Here is an 18,866-nt window from a genome sequence, read left to right on the forward strand (position 1 = left end):
AGGCATGCACTACCATGCCCAGCTAATTTTGTATTTTTAGTAGAGATGGGATTTCTCCATGTTGGTCAGGCTGGTCTTGAACTCCCAGTCTCAGGTGATCCGCCTGCCTCAGCCTCCCAAAGTGCTGGGATTACAAGTGTGAGTCACTGTGCCTGGACAAGTGGTATGATTTTTAAAAATATGTAGTAAAAGTAAAAAACTTGAGAAAGCATCTATGTAATGATGTTTTGTTTTTTTTTTAAGATTCTTTTTAAAAAGACTTTATATCCTTTTTTTGTTTGTTTAGAGACAGAGTCTTGGTTTTGCTCTGTCACCCAGTGGCACAGTCATGGTTCAGTAACCATGCTTGAGCCTTGGTTTTCCTGGTTTAAGCAGCCATTCCACCTTGACCTCTCCAGTAGCTGGGACCAGAGGCATAAGCCACCATACCTACTCTAAAAACTTCATATCTTTCTTTTCCTTATTTCAACCTTTATTTCTGACTACTCAGCTGGGTACAGTGGCAGATGCCTGTAATCCAGGCACTTTCAGAGGCCGAGGCAGGGCGATCATTTGAGACAGGAGTTTGAAACGAAACTGGGTAAAATAGGAAAACCTTGTCTCTAGTTTATTTAAAAAAAATTTTTTTTAAATAAACTACTTATATCCTTTTCTAACAAAAGAAAGAACTTGTATCTAATGACTTTAGAATTGCAGCCAGTAAATGTGTAGTAGGTTATTGTGCAAATAATTAGAAGCAGTAGAATAATTCAGTAGCATTACCAGGAGTCAGTTTCTGGAAGTTAGGGGTACACTATTGATAGCTTTAGTGGAAAAATCCATAATACTTTTTTTAAAATCAGGTTTTTGTTCATTCTTCTGTGATTGCAGTTAATTTAATATTTATGTTTTGACTAGGTTGCTAATGGGTTACGAAGGTGGTTCTGTAGTGATAGAAATAAAAAAAACAGGCCGGACATGGTGGCTCATGCCTGTAATCCCAGCCATTTGGGAGGCCAAGGTGGGTGGATCATCTGAGATGGGGAGTTGAAGACCAGCTTAACCAACATGGTGAAACCCCGTCTCTACTAAAAATACAAAATTAGCTGGGTTTGGTGACACATGCCTGTAACCCAGCTACTCAGGAGGCTGAGGCAGGACAGTCACTTGAACTTGGGAGGTGGAGGTTGCAGTGAGCCGAGATTGTGCCATTGCACTCCAGCCTGGGTGACAAAGTGAAACTAGGTCTCAAAAAAAGGGATCACTAAAACAACTGGAGATACGTAAGCAGTTACGGGCAGCCATTTAACCTTTTTGGTATCTATGGAATGAAAAATATGGCATGATATGCTTACTGTAAAGGTTTTGTAAAATGACTAAAATAATGGTTCTTACAAATATTAAGCTCTAATAATAAGAGCATTGTGTGCTTAAGTTTTTATTTCATTAGCATGCATAAATTCTCCTATATCTTGTGCTTATTATAGTGTTTGATGATGGTGATGAGCGAACATTGAGACGTACCTCGCTTTGTCTGAAAGGAGAGAGACATTTTGCAGAGAGTGAGGTACGATGACATGGATGAACTATTTGGATTGAACTGTAGGTACTGATCTAGAGGTAAAATGTGATTAATTAATCTGTTTCTTATACAGACACTTGACCAGCTTCCATTAACAAATCCAGAGCATTTTGGAACTCCAGTAATTGCAAAGAAGACAAACAGAGGAAGGAGGTCTTCTCTTCCTGTGTGAGTTTTTCATATATGGTATCATTATAATTACAATTATTATAACATTAAACAAGTTATTTTCCTGGAATGGCTAAATTCATTTGGGTAAGCTTTCCATAGCATCTCGTATTCTTAAGTTAGACATTTTACCCCGAGTTGACATTGTTCTCAGTTATTTCCATTATACGCCCAGGAATGATGACAACTCTTATTTCAAAAATACTATTTTTGTTTTAAGTTACTTTGCCAAAGTTTTTAATTGATATGATGATTTTCCTATTTTAAATAAGTATATGTTTTTTAATCTTTTATTTCAAAAACATTTCAAACTTAAAGATTGCAAGAATAATACAATGAATGTCTATATACTCTTTTTTGTTTTTTTTTTTGAGATGGAGTTTCACTGTGTTGCCCAGGCTGGAGGGCAGTGGCACGATCTGAGCTCACTGCAACCTCTGCCTCCCAGGTTCAAGTAATTCTCCTGCCTCAACCTCCCAGGTAGTTGGGATTACATGCTCGCCATCACACCAGGCTAATTTTTATACTTTTAGTAGAGACAGTGTTTCGCTATGTTGGCCATGCTAGTTTCGAACTCCTGACCTCAAGTGATTTATTCGCCCACCTCAGCCTCTCAAAGTGCTGGGATTATAGGTGTGAGCCACTGCGCCCAGCCTAATGTCTATATACTCTATCTAGATTTACCAGTTTTTAACATTTTTCAACACATTTGCTTTATGATTCCCTCTCTCTATATATAGTAATTATTTTCGTATTTTGTAATAATAATTTTAGTTTGCTGAACTATTTGAGAGGAAGTGGCAAGCATCATGACCCTTTATCAATTAACGCTTAAGAACAAGGAGATGCTCTTACATAACCAAAGTATGAATACCAAATTCAGAAAATTTAACATTGATAGACTACTATCATAATATATGGTTAATATTTCAAACTTTGCCACTTGTTCTAATGATAGCCTTTATAGCATCCCCCACTTCCCCTGATTCCAGGATCCAATTCACGATCATGCATTGCATTTAGTTTATGTGGTTCTTAAGTCTCCTTTAATCGGAAAAGTTTCTGTAGTCTTTTTTTTTCCCATGACATTGACATTTTTGAAGAATACAAGCCAATAGTCTTTTAACCTGTTTCCAAATACGGGTTTGTCGGATTGTTTTCTCATTGTTAGATTCAGGTTATACATTTTAGACAGTAATACTCTATAAATAATGTTGTATGCTCAAGGAAAGCACAGCAAAAACTATCATCAGTTTGTCCCATACTTGGTAATACTAACTTTGATCACCTGGTTAAGGTGGTGTCTACCAAATTTCTCCACTTCAGAATTACTATAGTTACTGTTTTTTCCTTTGTAATTTATAAGCCTGCATGGAGATACTTTGAGCCTATTTAAATATTCTATTCTTGGTCAAACCTTCATTCACAGGTTTTATCATCCACTAATAATTCATGCCTGAATCAGTTATTACTATTAAGGTTGCAAAATGCTGAATTTTCTATTTGCTACATTTTTTAGTTATCATTTAGCTATAATGAAATTCTTTTCCTAGCACTATGGATTCTAATTTTACTTAATGGGTTATAATTCAGGTTGTTCCAGATTTAGCCAAGGGAGCCTTTTCAGAATGGTTTCTGTGTTCTTTTGATAGGGCCTTACCATTTCTTGAGCACTTTTTCACCTTCTGACATGACAAGGTATCCTAGGCTCATGTTAATTTTTTCCTGTGCCAACCCTGGAATTGGCCATTTCTATAAAGGTTTCTCATTTCTTTTAGTGGGAAATAATATTTAGAAACCAAGATCCAGGTATTAGATGTGTACTCACTGCTGCTGGAGTATATAATGAATATCTTTAAAGGCAAAGTCAAATAACACTTAAGCTGCAAACCAGAAAGTAATAAAAGACCTCTGAGGACCCTAAATGGAAATTCCATCTCAGCCATATATTAGATATATCACTTTGGGAAAATTAAGCTCTTTAAAGTTAACTACATTAACGTGTATTAACTCAAATCTTCATAAAAACCTGCAAGATATTATTATTCCCAATTTATTGCTGAGGAAAACGGTAGCGATAATGTCTTGTGGATTTTGTGAGGATTAGATAATGTATAGTTTTCATTTTTGTTTGTTTGTTTGTTTTATTGAGACGGAATCTCACTCTGTCACCTAGACTGGGGTATAGTGGTGCGATCTCAGCTCACTGCAACCTCTGCCTCCCAGGTTCAAATGATTTTTGTGCCTCAGCCTCCTGAGTAGCCAGACTACAGCCATATGCTACCACACCTGGTTAATTTTTGTAATTTTAGTAGAGATGGGGTTTTCTTATATTGGCCAGGCTGGTCTCCATCTTCTGACCTCAAGTGATAGACCCGCCTCGGCCTCCCAAATTGCTGGGATTACAGGCATAAGCCACTGTGCCCAACTGATAATGTATATAAATTTATCAGTGTTAATAAGTACTCAGGACATTATCTACATTTAATAATTCAATACCCAGTTTTTATTCATAAGCTAGCTCCATAGACTTATACTGAAAACTCCCAGGCCGGGCCCAGTGGCTCACGCCTGTAATCCCAGCACTTTGGGAGGCTGAGGTGGGCAGATCATGAGGTCAAGAGATCGAGACCATGGTGAAACCCTGTCTCTACTAAAAAAGACAAAAATTAACTGGGCGTGGTGGCGCATGCCTATAGTCCTAGCTACTCGGGAAGCTGAGGCAGGAGAATTGCTTGAACCTGGGAGGTGGAGGTTGCAGTGAGCCAAGATCGCGCCACTGCACTCCAGCGCAGTGCCTGGCACCACAGTAAAACTCTGTCTCAATAATAAAAAAAAAAAAAAAAGAAAAGAAAAAGAAAACTCCCTTATAATTTTAACACGGTGAGTTATCTGGTTTCTCAGAGTGTAGTAGATTGGAAGATATGTTAAAATGAAATATAGGTAGGATTAATAAATGTAGTCAATGAGTCACACAGCTGAGAAGTCTAGGAGAAGAAATGAAGGACTAAAACCAGAAAAATATAATGAGCTAAATAGTTTTGAGCCATTTAATAAGAGTTAATGGCTCTGTATACTTTAGTAAACTGCAACATTATCAATCATTATCAACATAATGGTAATTATGGCAAGAATACCAAACATTATCATTGCAGGATATCTTCAAGAAGTTGTCAGATTCAATGTATATTCATTAAGAGCTCAAATGGGAGTACATAGTTATTTTTATTTTAAAATCTATAGGCTTGGCCAGGTGCAGTGTCTCACACCTTTAATCCTAGCACTTTGGGAGGCTGAGGAGGGCGGATCACTTGAGATCAGGAGTTCAAGACCAGCCTGGCCAACATGGTGAAATCCCATCTCTACTAAAAATACAAAAATTAGCCAGGAGTAGTGGTGCATGCCTGTAATCCCAGCTAGTCAGGAGGCTGAGGCAGGAGAATTGCTTGAACCTGGGAGGTGGAGGTTGAGGTTGCAGTGAACTGAGATCATGCCACTGCACTCTATCCTGGGTGACAAAGCGAGACTCCATCTCAAAAAATAATAATAATTATTATATATATGCGCTTAAAATTTGTTGACACATAAGGGTAAACTTTAGTTACCCAGATAAGTTACCTAAATAAACCCTTATGTGTGTTTTAATGAGATATCTTCATAGCCAGTTAGAAAATTAAAGTTATATTATCTGGCATAAAAATAGAAGGACAGTGTTCCAAAAAAAAAAAAAAAAAGTATTTGGCAAAATAAGTACTTAATGATGGTGTAATTAGGTTTTTCTGTCCCAGGTGGCAGTGGCATGAGAGCCTAAGTCCAAGCACTCATTAATCTAGTGAAGTGAACTCAGAATCACCTAGATAGCTCAGGACTACATACTTCTGTGAGGCTAAGGAGGGACCCATGTCTTCAATTATAGTAAGAATGAAGAGGCTACTACTTCAGGGTAATCCATTAGAAATTGAATTGACCATATTAAATCCACAATACTTTGTATCAAATAATAGTTTGTGTTAGGATAATGATCAAGTTATTCTAACTTTTAGTACCGAAGATGAAAAGGAAGAAGAAAGTAGTGAAGAGGAAGATGAAGACAAGCGACGTCTCAATGATGAGTTACTAGGAAAAGTTGTGAGTGTGGTGTCTACAACTGAGAGGACTGAATGGTATCCTGCTTTGGTAAGTAAGGTTTCTTTGCAAAGTTAATCAGCCCTCTAAATATTTGTTTAAAGTGGATTTTTTAAAAGCATTTAAAATATTTTGAAAGTATTAAACAAATTTATACTTTATTGGAGATTTTTTAATTGAATAATCATAGTCAGGTCCAGAATACTTCACTGTCTTCTTTGGCTAGTCTCTTTCAATTCTCTATAACCTTTCATTGAGCTCTTTTTTATGTCTGAACCTCTATTCCCATTATCATGGGTTTCCTTAACTTGATTCTTGAATTCTTTCTTCACTATTAATTCAGACTAATTTTCCAGAGCTAACTTTTTTTTATTTTTTGAGGGGAAGTCTCGATCTGTCGCTAGGCTGAAGTGTGGTGGCGTGATCTCAGCTCACTGCAACCTCTGCCTCCCGAGTATCTGGGACTACAGGCACACGCCACCATGCCCAGCTAATTTTTGTATTTTTAGTAGAGATGGGGTTTCACCATGTTGGCCAGAATGGTCTCGATCTCTTGACCTTGTGATCCACTCACCTTGGCCTCCCAAACTGCTGGGATTACAGGGGTGAGCCACCACGCCCGGTCCCAGAACTAACTTTTATAGAGAAATCTTTTTTTCTCCCTTTTTTTTGAGGCAGGGTGTCACTCTGTTGCCCAGGCTGGACAGCAATGATGTGAGCACAACTCAGTGCAGCTTCGGCCTCCTAGGCTCAGGCATTCCTTCTGTTTCAGCCTCCCAAGCAGCTGTAACTACAGGCATGCACCTCCATACTTCTCTGTTTGTTTATTTTTTACTTTTTGTAGAGATGTAGACTCATAATATTGTCCAGGCCAGTCCCAAACTCCTGGGCTCAAGCAGTCTTCTCCCTTTGGCCTCCCAAAGGGCTGGGATTACAGCCAATGTGCCTGGCTGAGAAGTCTTTTTAAAATACGAATTTAGTCATGATAGTCCCATTCTCAAATATAGAAAACCTTCAGCCAGTCTGCCTAATTGATCAGTTTTGCAGTTTTTAAATGGATGTTTGAGGCCATCCCTGGCTCTTAGTTTATATTCTGTTTTTAGTATAAACTCAAGTTCTTTAATTGCTCCATATTTAAGATACATCACTCCTCTAAGCCTTTATCCCTTCCTTAAATTAATTAGTATTTACTGAGGATCTGCAGTGAGTTCGGCTTTGTTCTAAGTTCCTTAGAAGGTAAACAAATATGAGGCTTAACTGTATTGCCTTCAAGAAGCTTACTGTAGACATCTAAGAGATTACATAGTTATTAAAGATTATATAGTAAATTAAAAAAAATTTTAATACACAATGGATTAAGAAAGGGTGTATGGAAAGGAGGGGTTTACCTAAATTTTAAGGAAGATTTTGGAAATGGCATGTTTTAGGTGAGTTGGTAGAGAAAGCTAATTTTTGCTTACACAGATAAGGAATAACAAGAGAGAGACAAGAATTATTTCAGAATGGAATAAAAAATAATTGATAATTAATGCCTGTGTCTTCTCTTCCAACTCCTGTACTTCCTCCTCCACTCCTTCATCACTTCTTAAATATCTCTTAAAGTTCAATTCAAGTCCTACCCTCTTTGCAGGGTCTCTCTTAAATACTCTTGTTTTGTTTTGTTTTGTTTTTGAGAGAGAGTCTCTGTCGCCCAGGCTGGAGTGCCGTGGCATGATCATAGCTCACTGCAGCCTCCACTTCCCTGGGCACAGGTGATCCTCCTACCTCAGCCTCCTGAGTAGCTTGGGACCACAGGTGTGTGCCACCACATGTGGCTAATTTTTGTATCTTTTGTAGGGACAAGGTTTTGCCATATTGCCCAGGCTGGTCTCAAACTCCTGGGCTCAAATGATGGCCTTGGCCTCCCAAGGTGCTGGGATCACCGGTGTGAGCCATTGTGCCTGGCCCCTAAGTACTCTTAACATAAGTATGCCCCCTTTGAATTTTGGTATCACTTATCTCTAATAATAATTGTGGCACAAAATGTATCCCAAATTAGATTATAATCCTGTAAATAGCTGAAAGTATATTTTTAGGTTTCTGTGTGAATGTAAATGTATCACTCAGTTCCTAGATAATAATTTATATGGGAAAATTCTGAAAGTCCTTTGAACCTTTCAGTTATATAGAAAAATAAGTAGATTTTCCAAGAGTTTTTTTTTTTTTAAATAACAAATTTCTTTATTTACTCAGTAGATTTATCATAATTTACCAGGGGATATTGAAAATAAAAAATGAGTAAGACACTATTCTTACATTTGATGATTTTCTGTATAATGCACAGAATAATCCAAGTAACAGTAATATAAAACAATATGTGTTCAATATTAGGACTCCCTGGCCTGAGAGATTACATTTGTTTGAGGAAATTACAGAAAGCCTTCACAAAACAGGTGCTTTTGAACTGAGCTTTGAAGGGTTTAAAGATAGTAGGCAAAGCTTCACTAGAGGAAACAAAAAAAATAGGTTAAAAAAATAGCAATGGGTTTGTTCATGGAACTGTTTGCTGTGGGAATTCATTTTGGCTAAATATTACATGTGAATAGGGGAGGAATAAGAAATATACCTGCAAACATAATTTGAATCTAGGGCAGAAGAGTCTTTAAAAGTTCATCTAAAAATTTGGACATAATTCTGGAGAAAATTTTGCAAAAGAGTGATGTTATTTGAGCTACCTATTTAGGAATGTGAATGAGGAAGTGGTATGTTGCTAGAAAGACTGGAGGTGGTGGGAATCTATTTAAAGGCCATTAAATAGTTCATAGGTGAGATATTTAGACCTTGGGTTGTGCCTACTCATCCTTTAAAATTTACCTTAAGCTTTTCCTGCCATACCTTTTTCTTGCCCAGGTTAGGTGAAATCTTCCTCCTCCATGTTTTCATATTATTATGTGCCTAGTGGTATCACTGTACTTATCCTCCATTGTGTTGTTTTTTGTGTATATTTTTATGTTTGCTCCTTCAGTACGCTGTTAGCTCCTTGAGGGTTGGCACAGCTATAGTATTAGTCTAATAATTACCAGCAGGCCAGGTATGGTGGCTCACACCTGTAATCCCAGCACTTTGGGAGGCTGAGGCAGGCAGATCACAAGGTCCAGAGATCGAGACCATCCTGGCCAACATGGTAAAACCCCGTCTCTACTAAAAATACAAAAATTATCAGGGCGTGGTGGCGGGTGCCTGCAATCCCAGCTACTTGGGAAGTTGAGGCCAGAGAATTGCTTGAATCTGGGAGGCGGAGGTTGCAGTGAGCTGAGATGGTGCCACTGCACTCCAGCCTGGCGACAGAGTGAGACTCAGTCTCAAGAAAAAAAAATAATAATAATTACCAGCACCTAGCAAACAAACAAAAAATATTTACTTCCATCTAGTGTTAAGATAGCTGATGTGTCTGCCAAAACTATTCAATTATCTGGATATACACTGTTCATGATAACCATGAACCTATGTGGCCATTTAAGTTTAAATGTAACTAAATTAAAATATAATAGAATTAAAAATTCAGTCTCTCAGTTGTACCAGCCACATTTCAAGTGCTTAGAACCATGTGACTCACTGCTACTGTATTGGGCAGTGCAGATGTAGAACATTTCCATCAGTGCACAAAGGTCTGTGAATGGTGCTGGAATGTAGCAGAGAGAGGCTAGTGTTAGGGAAGAGCCTGAACAGATACATTTCATCAATTGTTTAAAAATATAAAATCTATAAAGAATACAGAGATGATTTACTAATGATACTTTTAAGATATTATTTTCAGAAGTTAAGAAATTAAGTTCTTTGTTGATTTTTTAACTTGTTTTAATTACTAAGAATTGTACATATCTTGGTTAAAAAGAAAAAAAGCTAACATAGGTTTTTTTTTTGAATGACCAGATTTCAAAATAGATCTTTATTCAAGTATATTTTAAAAAATTATATGACAAATTTTCATCACAGATTATACATTTTGTTTTTTGGACAATAAATGAACTATTATTTAGCTTAGAATAAATCCTGATATTTTTAAAGTGCTGGTTACATTTTAATTTACTTTTTTTTTTTTTTGAGATTGTGACTCACTCTGTCACCCAGGCTGGAGTGCAGTGGCTTGATCTTGGCTCACTGCAACCCCCACCTCATGGGATCACTTGAGCCCAGCCTTTCAAGTAGCCACCACACCAGGCTAATTTTTGGTATTTTTGGTAGAGACACAGTTTCACTATGCCGCCCAGGCTGGTCTTAAACTCTTGAGCTCAATCCATCTGCCCACCTTGACCTCCCAAAGTGCTGGGATTACATGCGTGAGTCACTATGCCTGGACCTGTATTTCATTAATTACTCATTTTATAATCTAATGACTATGGATAAATTAAATTTCTAGACAATCAATATGCTAAACAAAATATAAGCATATCTTTTTTTGTAAGTAATTCATTAATAATCGAAGCTATTTATAATGAAGGTTTTTTTTTTTGTAAAATATAATCTGAGAAGTTAGGGGATTCAGAATTGTTCTTTTGAAAAACATTCTTTTTCTGAGCACAAGAAGTAGGAATCAATCTGTTCTTACTTTATATTTCAGGTAGTGTCTCCCAGCTGTAATGATGACATCACAGTGAAAAAGGATCAGTGTTTAGTTCGATCATTTATTGATTCTAAATTGTGAGTAATGAATCCTTTAATGATATTACATGGGAAGAAAAAAAATGGAATTAAAATGATAGAACTCTCCCCCACCAAAACTTTATTTTTAAAAGTCTAATCATTCATGAACTGAGAAGTTGTGACCTTCTCAGATCACATGTGTTTTGACTTTTTGTAATGTAGGATATTTTTCACTGATAAATTTTATATAAAAACTGTAAACAACATTATGTGAGAACAAGATAAAGAACAGTTTTTTGGTGGTGGTTGTTTTTTAGCGAAGCATGGTATTGATTTTTTTCCTTAATTGTAAAATCCTGTATTTTTATCATGTGTAGTATGTGACATTTATTATTAACTACAAAGCTTATTTTTTAATCTGTATTACTGGAGCAATTATTTTGACTTTTTTCATGATTGAAATTCAGACTTTTAGAAACATTTTCATAAACTCATCTCTGCTTTATAATTAAAAAAAGTGAAATTAAAAATTTTTGAGTTATAGTTCTCTGAAAAATTTAATACTATAATATATCTTATGGCGAAAAAAGTATTTCAATATTCCTATCTGGTAAATGCGCTTTTTTACTAAAATGAAAAATAAATTTCAGAAGTATTAAAATAGACATTGTTGTCTACAAGTGTTGAAAACATCATGCTGATATAAATTATCCCGTACTATCTGTAGGAGGATTATATAATCAGTGTACCAAATTGAGTATATAAAACTTCAGAATTAAGATAATTAGCTTTGCCTATATTACCTCTTCTTACCTTTTATTAAGGACTAAGAAAAAAACATTTTTTAGTTAATATTTTGATTTTGAGGTTTTTATTTTTCTGTATGTTAACATGAACTATTTAAGTGATAATTTTTATTGAATAAAATTGTTCTCCCTTCTTCTCTATAATTAGTTACTCTATAGCAAGAAAGGACATTAAGGAAGTAGACATTCTCAGTCTACCAGAATCTGAGCTCTCCACTAAACCAGGTAAAATAAGATGAATTACCCTATTATTTTATGTCGTGGTTGTATATGGAAAGTAGCAAATAAAGCCAGACTGATATTCTCTGGTGCCATTTTAACTGTTTAGAGTTGATACCCACTCTTGATTTTTTTTTTTAACGTCTAGATATATTTGATTTGTGATTATTAGCTAAGTTTAACTTTTCATATTTTATAATTATGATTTTTCACAGTATTCCATAAAGTAATAACAAATGTTCATATAACATTATAACTTATGAAATATGTTCAGGTTTAGTGTATCATTTTATAAATGACAGCTGAATTTGAATTCAGGTCTTCTGATTCTGAATGCCATGCCTTTTCTATTGTTCCGTGCTGCTAATTCCATAGCAACTGCTGAAGTACATTTTCACTCTTAGGGCTTCAGAAAGCAGGCGTCTTCTTAAAAACTAGAGTTGTTCCTGATAATTGGAAAATGGATATAAGTGAAATCCTTGAGTCATCCAGTAGTGATGATGAAGATGGCCCAGTTGAAGAAAATGATGAAGAGAAGGAAAAGGAGGCCAAAAAGGCAGAAGAAGAGGTGGTAGGTGTACTTTGTCTGTAACAAATAAAAACATCTTAATACTCTCTAGTGAAAATAATACCTTCATATATTTTTTCCTCTGTTTAGATTCTGTGTTATTTGTTTCTGTCCATTTCTAGCATTGCTTGATTTGGGTGTTGAGAAAGCTTTTCGGCTTATAGCATGGTGTGTAAATCAGAACTAATTTTTGGTAAGAGGTTACAAGAAAATACTTCTTAGGTTAATTAATAAACAAGTGCAAACTGTTTTTTTCTGGATCTTTTCCAAAACCACCCCAGAGGAAAGAAATGTAATTTTTATGTATTTTACATGTGTTAACTCATTACCATATGAAGTAACTGTTACCCTACTTTAAAGGTAAGGAAAAGAAGGTTCAGAAAAGTTAAGTAACTTTCCAAGCTGGCACAACTAAAATGGGTAGAATAGGGATTTGCACCCAGGTCTGGCCTGTCTCAACTTCAAAACCTCTTTCAGAGATTTCACAATGTTTAAAGGATAATTAGGATAAAAAAAATCTTATCCAAACACCAAAGAAAATTTCATTTGGCAATTTGATAAATCATTGAAAAGATTTAGATTGTATGTTGTAAGTGCTGATGGTTTTCTTTGTGATACTACCATGTCATTTAAAATATGCATATAATTGTAGGAAATCATTCATGGAGTACCGTGTGATTGCTTATATGAATACTGTTGTCTATTCTGCAGTGTTGTATCAAACAGGATAAACTGTCTAGTATATATTTTTGGTTGTTGTGGGTAAAAGGGCTTAGGGGCAAGACAAAGACAATGAATTTACTGAAAAGGGGGACCTATTTGAGCATAAAAAATATTTCCCTGGAAAAATGTGGGATGCTTGTTTCTGTTTTAAATACACAAATATGAATTTATGAAATGAAATGAGTATACTCATATGTGATGAAGGGCATACGCTATTTCTTTCCTTTTACTTCCCCTGCAGTATTTGTTTTTTTTACACTCTGAAATCAGAATGGCGGTTCATACTTACAGGCTGCCTACAGAGTTGCCATAGTAACGTGCTGTTGGTTTTAAGTGAGCATGCTCGGCAAGACAGGAAGGTTTAGCAGAGGCTTGGCAGGTTGCCAATGGAGGCTTGCCAGATGCTTTGAAATGGGCTGTCTTTCTTTTCCTTTCATGTAATGTCTGATTTTTATGTGGAAGAGAATGTAAGTAGTGCTGTATAACCCTGCGGATGCTATGCCCTAAGAGGGAAAGCAAATATTTGCAAGTCAGACTGAAAAATGTCCAGACCCTGTACTGATTAAGTAGAAGGGGAATCTAACCACTTTGCATTTGAAAGAAAATGCAGCATATAGGTAAGATTTTTTTTGTATGTCTAGTTACCATTTTGATTGCCAAAAATGGAATTAAATAAGAATTTTAGATATTGATGATGTAGCTGATATGGAAGGACTCATAAGCAAGCGATATTCTTTCTCGTAAAAAAGACAGTAGGAGTCTATTTTTAGAATATCAATGGATGAAGGCTATTTTTCTAAAACAAGATAGAGTTTGAAATGAAAATGGTAATGAGACAGTTTGGCAAAATTCAGAATTTAAAGTCAGAATATTAAATGTGATTTTTATATTTTATCTGTATTTATTTATAGATTATATGTTTTCAGGATAAATAGGCCACATTTTCAGGGTGTGAACTGTTGCAAATCTGTGATTTAGCTTTTGTTTTTTAAATTAACATTAGTTAGGATCTTATATTGCCCTATGTTGAAGAAAGATTAGTCTCTTTATTTTACTAATACTTTTAATTGGTGTCCCTTACAGAATGCATTTTCCCTACCCCCCACCCTCTATAAAACCCTGAAATTTTAAACAAAGAGGGTAAAAAGAGCTTTGTAGAAAGTTGCAGAGGGTGGCTATAAAATAGTAAATTGTAAGTAGTGCTCTTATTACAATAATTAATTTCATAAATATTGTAATGTTTTATTCAAGCTGGGAGTATACGTTAGTAAAAAAAGAATGAAGAGCAGAGGCAAAGCTCTGTTACCTATTGTTTGCAGGTAATAGTAAATAAATTTTTAAAGGTAAGGAAGCTTACAAGGATAGTATCTTCTTAAAATGTGTCACCTAAATTATGAGCCTGTTAAAATTAAATGAATCAAGAAGCTTTTCATCTACTGAAAAATAACAGCAAAATTACAGAATTTAGGAACTGATTCATATGGTTATTTATTTTTCAGATGATCAATTTCATAGCATGTTTTATTGAATTACTAAACTAATTCTTTTTCTCTGGCCATACAGGACGATTTTCTTGAGTGAAATTTTGTTGCTTTAGAAAAAAATCAGCTGCATTTCTTGCTCTTGGGTTTGAGATTTAGTTGTGCTGAATCATTGTAACTTGTCTTGAACAGTTATTTTTTAAAAGTGTAGTATACTGGTAAACTGAAAAGCACTTTATATACAACAAAGAGGAAGGGAATGACTATGGTATAAAATGAATAAAAATCTGATAAGCCATGGCCTACCTGGCTTAGTCATTATGGGCCTTTACCACCATGTAGGTGAAGCTAAGTTGTTGTATTACATTACACATCTGAGTCTTCCCAAAATGTAATGATGCTATGCTTTTCATGAAGATTCAGTGTTGCATTACAATAATCAAAAAGATCTTTTATAAGGTTCTCCAAACCACTATAACAATACTATACTCTGTCATTTTGTGTTTTTAGTATAGCAAGCAAATTATATGCAGTAGAATCATACAAGTGTTAGATATTTCTGCAGTGTTAATGGACAGTGAACGTTGTTGTTTTTATATTTGATGCTTTGGGTATTTTAACTCGCCTTAATAAGGAGATGTGAAATTCTGTGAGTTTACATAAAAGAGCACCTTTTCCACTTAATATTAATTTGAATTCCTAAGTATTGGTAGTTCAGGATGTGAGTACAAGATATATATCTCAGGCTGTTACTGTATGGGAAAAGATTGAGGATCTAACAGAAAGTAGGTTTTATCTATATTGATGACTTTAAATTTGAACTCAATAATTACATTGAAAAAAGCCCTGGGGAATATTTTTATGGGTATTACTTAAATGTTTTTGTTAAGAAAATTTTGTATTAGAAAAGATATTACTGGATTTTCACCTTTGAAATTGATTTTTTAAAAACCTGTAAACATATGTAATCATATTAATTATACATTTATTCCTGACATATTTACTTTGGATAAATATAGGAGAGTTTTCTAAGGGTAAAATAAATGGATGGTTGTTCATAAAACTGAGTATCAAGGGGAATGTGACTGTGACTAGTCTTAGCTTTTTAAATCACTCTGGCTTATAATAAGTAGGCTTATATGTTGAGCCCTTTTAAAAACTCTTATAATTTCATATTTAGTAATGAAAATTTGGATTCAGTGAATTTTTAAAGAACTACTGCCATTTCTCTAATATTGGGAATTGTCTAGGGACCACTGGTACATTTAATGCCTAAGATTGTATTCCACTGTTGTAAAAAATTATAAGTGCTTGAGTTTGTTTATTCATGGAAACATGAATATTATTTTGATGTTTAAATTCTGTTATTTGTGCATACTTATGCCTTTTTGTGGATTGTAAAGGCATTTGTTGGTGGTCATTCAAGATTACTTTAGGTATAAACTTAGAGTAAATGCTTCATAACTTAGGGAAACCATGCTAAGTTGGTAGAATTTAAAGAATATTTTAAATGTCATGCTAACATTTTAGGTATTATCTAATAACTTGAATTGGCAATGAAGCATTTCTAAGCAGATCCTAAAAAGCCAACTTTCCATGAATAATTGAGACTTTAGCTTGCAAACATATATAACAACTCACTTGCTAAAATCTTAAAGTTTAGCCCTTTAAGCAAACAAAAATGCCCTTATGTATTTAGCAGAGTCTTTCTTCACAGTGTTAGTATAAGACTCTAGCCCAATTAGGGTCCTCTAATCAGATTAATAAGGATTCAACATATATACACACAAATAGAGCTACATACAGCTATATTTTTATGTATGTTAAAAGACACTTTTATATCGATGCATTTTATAGTTGTGGTCATATGAGGGAGTTGATACTAAAAATCTTGGATTCGATTGCATTTAAATGACATCTTGATTAAAATGTGTACCTTTTCAAATGGGGAAAAATTACTATGCTTAGTTAATTGATACAACACAAGAATCATGTAATTGTTTATTTTAGGCAGGCTGTTAAAACTGTTTCCTGAAATATAAGTGTCTTACTGTGAATATATCATCTCTTATGGGAGCTCTGAAATTTTCTGTAGGTATACAATAGAAAGGATACTACCATTCTACACTTCATGATTACCAAATTTCACTGGGCCTTCAGCACTATTGGTCAATCCCCAAATTCTGTAAGCAAATCATTATTTTATCCATTAAACCAATGACCCTATACTCACTCCACTACAACTTTATAAAGAAATTGGGAGCTTCAGATGCCAGCATGCTGTGAACCTGTTTGCCTGCTGTCTTTCCCTCAAGGCACAATTGATAGTGTTTGGTCCTCCTCTATAAGATGAGTCTCTCAGGTTATGCTCTAGATCTTATTTCCTTCTTCCTTTCAAGAAAAGAGACAGATTATCGACTCTCTCTTTTCTTTCTTGCATCTTTAACTTACTCTTTTTGGTTGTATCCTTCTCATCAGCTTTTTAAAACATGCTTACATCTTTCCCAGCCTTCTTACAACCCCTCCATATTTCCTCCACTACGGACAACCTCTGTGCTTTCCTCTCCAGATAACTACATTCTTCATTCTCATGGGCAGATTGCTTAGAGTTACATACACTGTTCGTGACCTCCCCTTCCCTCTTAGTTCACTGTAGTGTGTCTTGCACTCCCACAACTAAAACAACTTTAGGGGCACCAGTGACTCCAACAAACTTTTATACTAAACCAAACAAATTTTTGTCTTGATCTTATTTGACTACTGAGTAGTATTCAGTACCTGTGACATACCTAACTTCTTAGAATGCTTGATATCCATGACATCACAATTTTTTTGGCCTACTTCCTATCTAAAATGACTTCATATCTATATGTACATCAAAGGTGTCTTTTCTTAGCTCAAGACATTTATATTAAACTGCCAATGAGGATTTCATCTTAACTTGTATGTACTCAAATGCAGTATGTGCAAGACTGCATTCATCTTCTTTCTCCCTAAACCTATCCTTTTCCTGGCGACGTTAATTCATTTTAATAGAAGCAAGATCTACACAGCTGTCCAAGCTAGATACACATAAATCACCTTGATTATTCTTCTCTTACACCCCTGTCCAATCAGACACCCAGTCCTTTCTCTCTTCCACCTACCCGAATAGCTCTCAAATTTGCCCACTTCCTTTGGTTGCTTTTCTCTACTTTCTGTCAATCTTAGTCCAAGCCACTGTTCTCTTTTACCTAGGCTAATGCAATAACAATAACAACTTAATTGTTCTTTCAGCATCCATGCTTGCTCTCCTCCAATCTATTCCCTGTACTGGATCTACAATAGTTTTTTTTTTTTTTTTAGCTGAAAATATATATGTGATTCCTTTAGGAATAAAATAACTGTAGGGAACAAAAGAGGTTGTGGTTTTTATTCATTTGGATTAAAATATTTCTAAAGCATATTACATAATGCCACCTCTTTCTAAAAGCAGTATAATGTACGTTATTTAATGTAATATTTACTCAAGATTTAATTATTGTATTCTTGTAATACACATACTGTCTTGGCTCTTAGCCCTTACACTAAATGACATATGTCTATAAAGATTGTGAATTTTTCTCCCAGTTTTCTTTCTTCTAATCTTCATATTGTCAGTCATCAGCTTTTACATATGACAACTTTCTGGACAGTTCTTCAGAATTCCACTTGGGGCAGAGCTTACTGATACCTACGTAGTCATTTTGACCTATGGCTCACCGGAGTTACCAGACTTACTGTTGGTTTTGTTTGCTTTTCACTTTAAGTTAAACTTGAAGTGTAACAGTGTAACTGAAAGTTAAAAATGTTAAGCTTTCTTTTTTTTTTTTTTTTTTTTTTTGAGACGGAGTTTTGCTCTTGTTACCCAGGCTGGAGTGCAATGGCGCGATCTTGGCTCACCGCAACCTCTGCCTCCCGGGTTCAGGCAATTCTCCTGCCTCAGCCACCTGAGTAGCTGGGATTACAGGCACGCGCCACCATGCCCAGTTAATTTTTTGTATTTTTAGTAGAGACGGGGTTTCACCACGTTGACCAGGATGGTCTCGATCTCTTGACCTCGTGATCCACCCGCCTCGGCCTCCCAAAGTGCTGGGATTACAGGCGTGAGCCACAGCGCCCGGCCCAGCTTTCTTTTAAAATTTGTCTTTATTTGATGTTTCACTGAGGTGTTATGACAACAAAATGTATCTGTTGTACCAGAACACACATCAAGATGCACTTTTCATTATACCACTATTAAAATGTTTACCTTTTGTAGAAGATACAAACAAGTAAAGATGACCACACCAAATAATCTTCTCAGATTATTCATGGAGACTTGATGGTTTTTAAATTAAGACTTTATTTAATCCTCACAAGAGTCTATGAAAATACGTATATAAATATATACATATGAGATTGCCTTAAGAGTGCATTGCCTTGCCTGAAAAAAGAGAGATTATGAAGGGAAGTTAGATACCTTATGCCATAGTTGCTCCCAAAGTGAACTTCCTTTTTCTTTTCTTTTCTTTTTTTTTTTTTTAGACAGAGTCTCACTCTCTTACTCACACTGGAGTCCAGTGACATGATTT

At 35.3% G+C, this 18,866-nt stretch overlaps 1 protein-coding gene across 3 annotated transcripts in view; it reads left to right on the plus strand.

The window, feature by feature from the left end:
• ARID4A (AT-rich interaction domain 4A) overlaps nt 1-18,866 on the plus strand; it is a 69,669-nt gene that overhangs the window by 13,522 nt on the left and 37,281 nt on the right. For all 3 annotated transcript variants that reach the window (XM_012450969.3, XM_012450971.3, XM_012450970.3), the window contains exons 6-11: nt 1,467-1,546; nt 1,635-1,729; nt 5,773-5,905; nt 10,455-10,534; nt 11,432-11,508; nt 11,907-12,073. In XM_012450969.3, coding sequence (XP_012306392.2) covers nt 1,467-1,546; nt 1,635-1,729; nt 5,773-5,905; nt 10,455-10,534; nt 11,432-11,508; nt 11,907-12,073 — 632 coding nt within the window. The remainder of the gene's footprint in view (nt 1-1,466; nt 1,547-1,634; nt 1,730-5,772; nt 5,906-10,454; nt 10,535-11,431; nt 11,509-11,906; nt 12,074-18,866) is intronic.

Source organism: Aotus nancymaae, unplaced genomic scaffold, assembly GCF_030222135.1.
Source record: "Aotus nancymaae isolate 86718 unplaced genomic scaffold, 86718_ANA_hifiasm-v0.15.2.pri h1tg000062l, whole genome shotgun sequence".
In the NCBI taxonomy this organism is placed as follows: Eukaryota; Metazoa; Chordata; class Mammalia; order Primates; family Aotidae; genus Aotus; species Aotus nancymaae.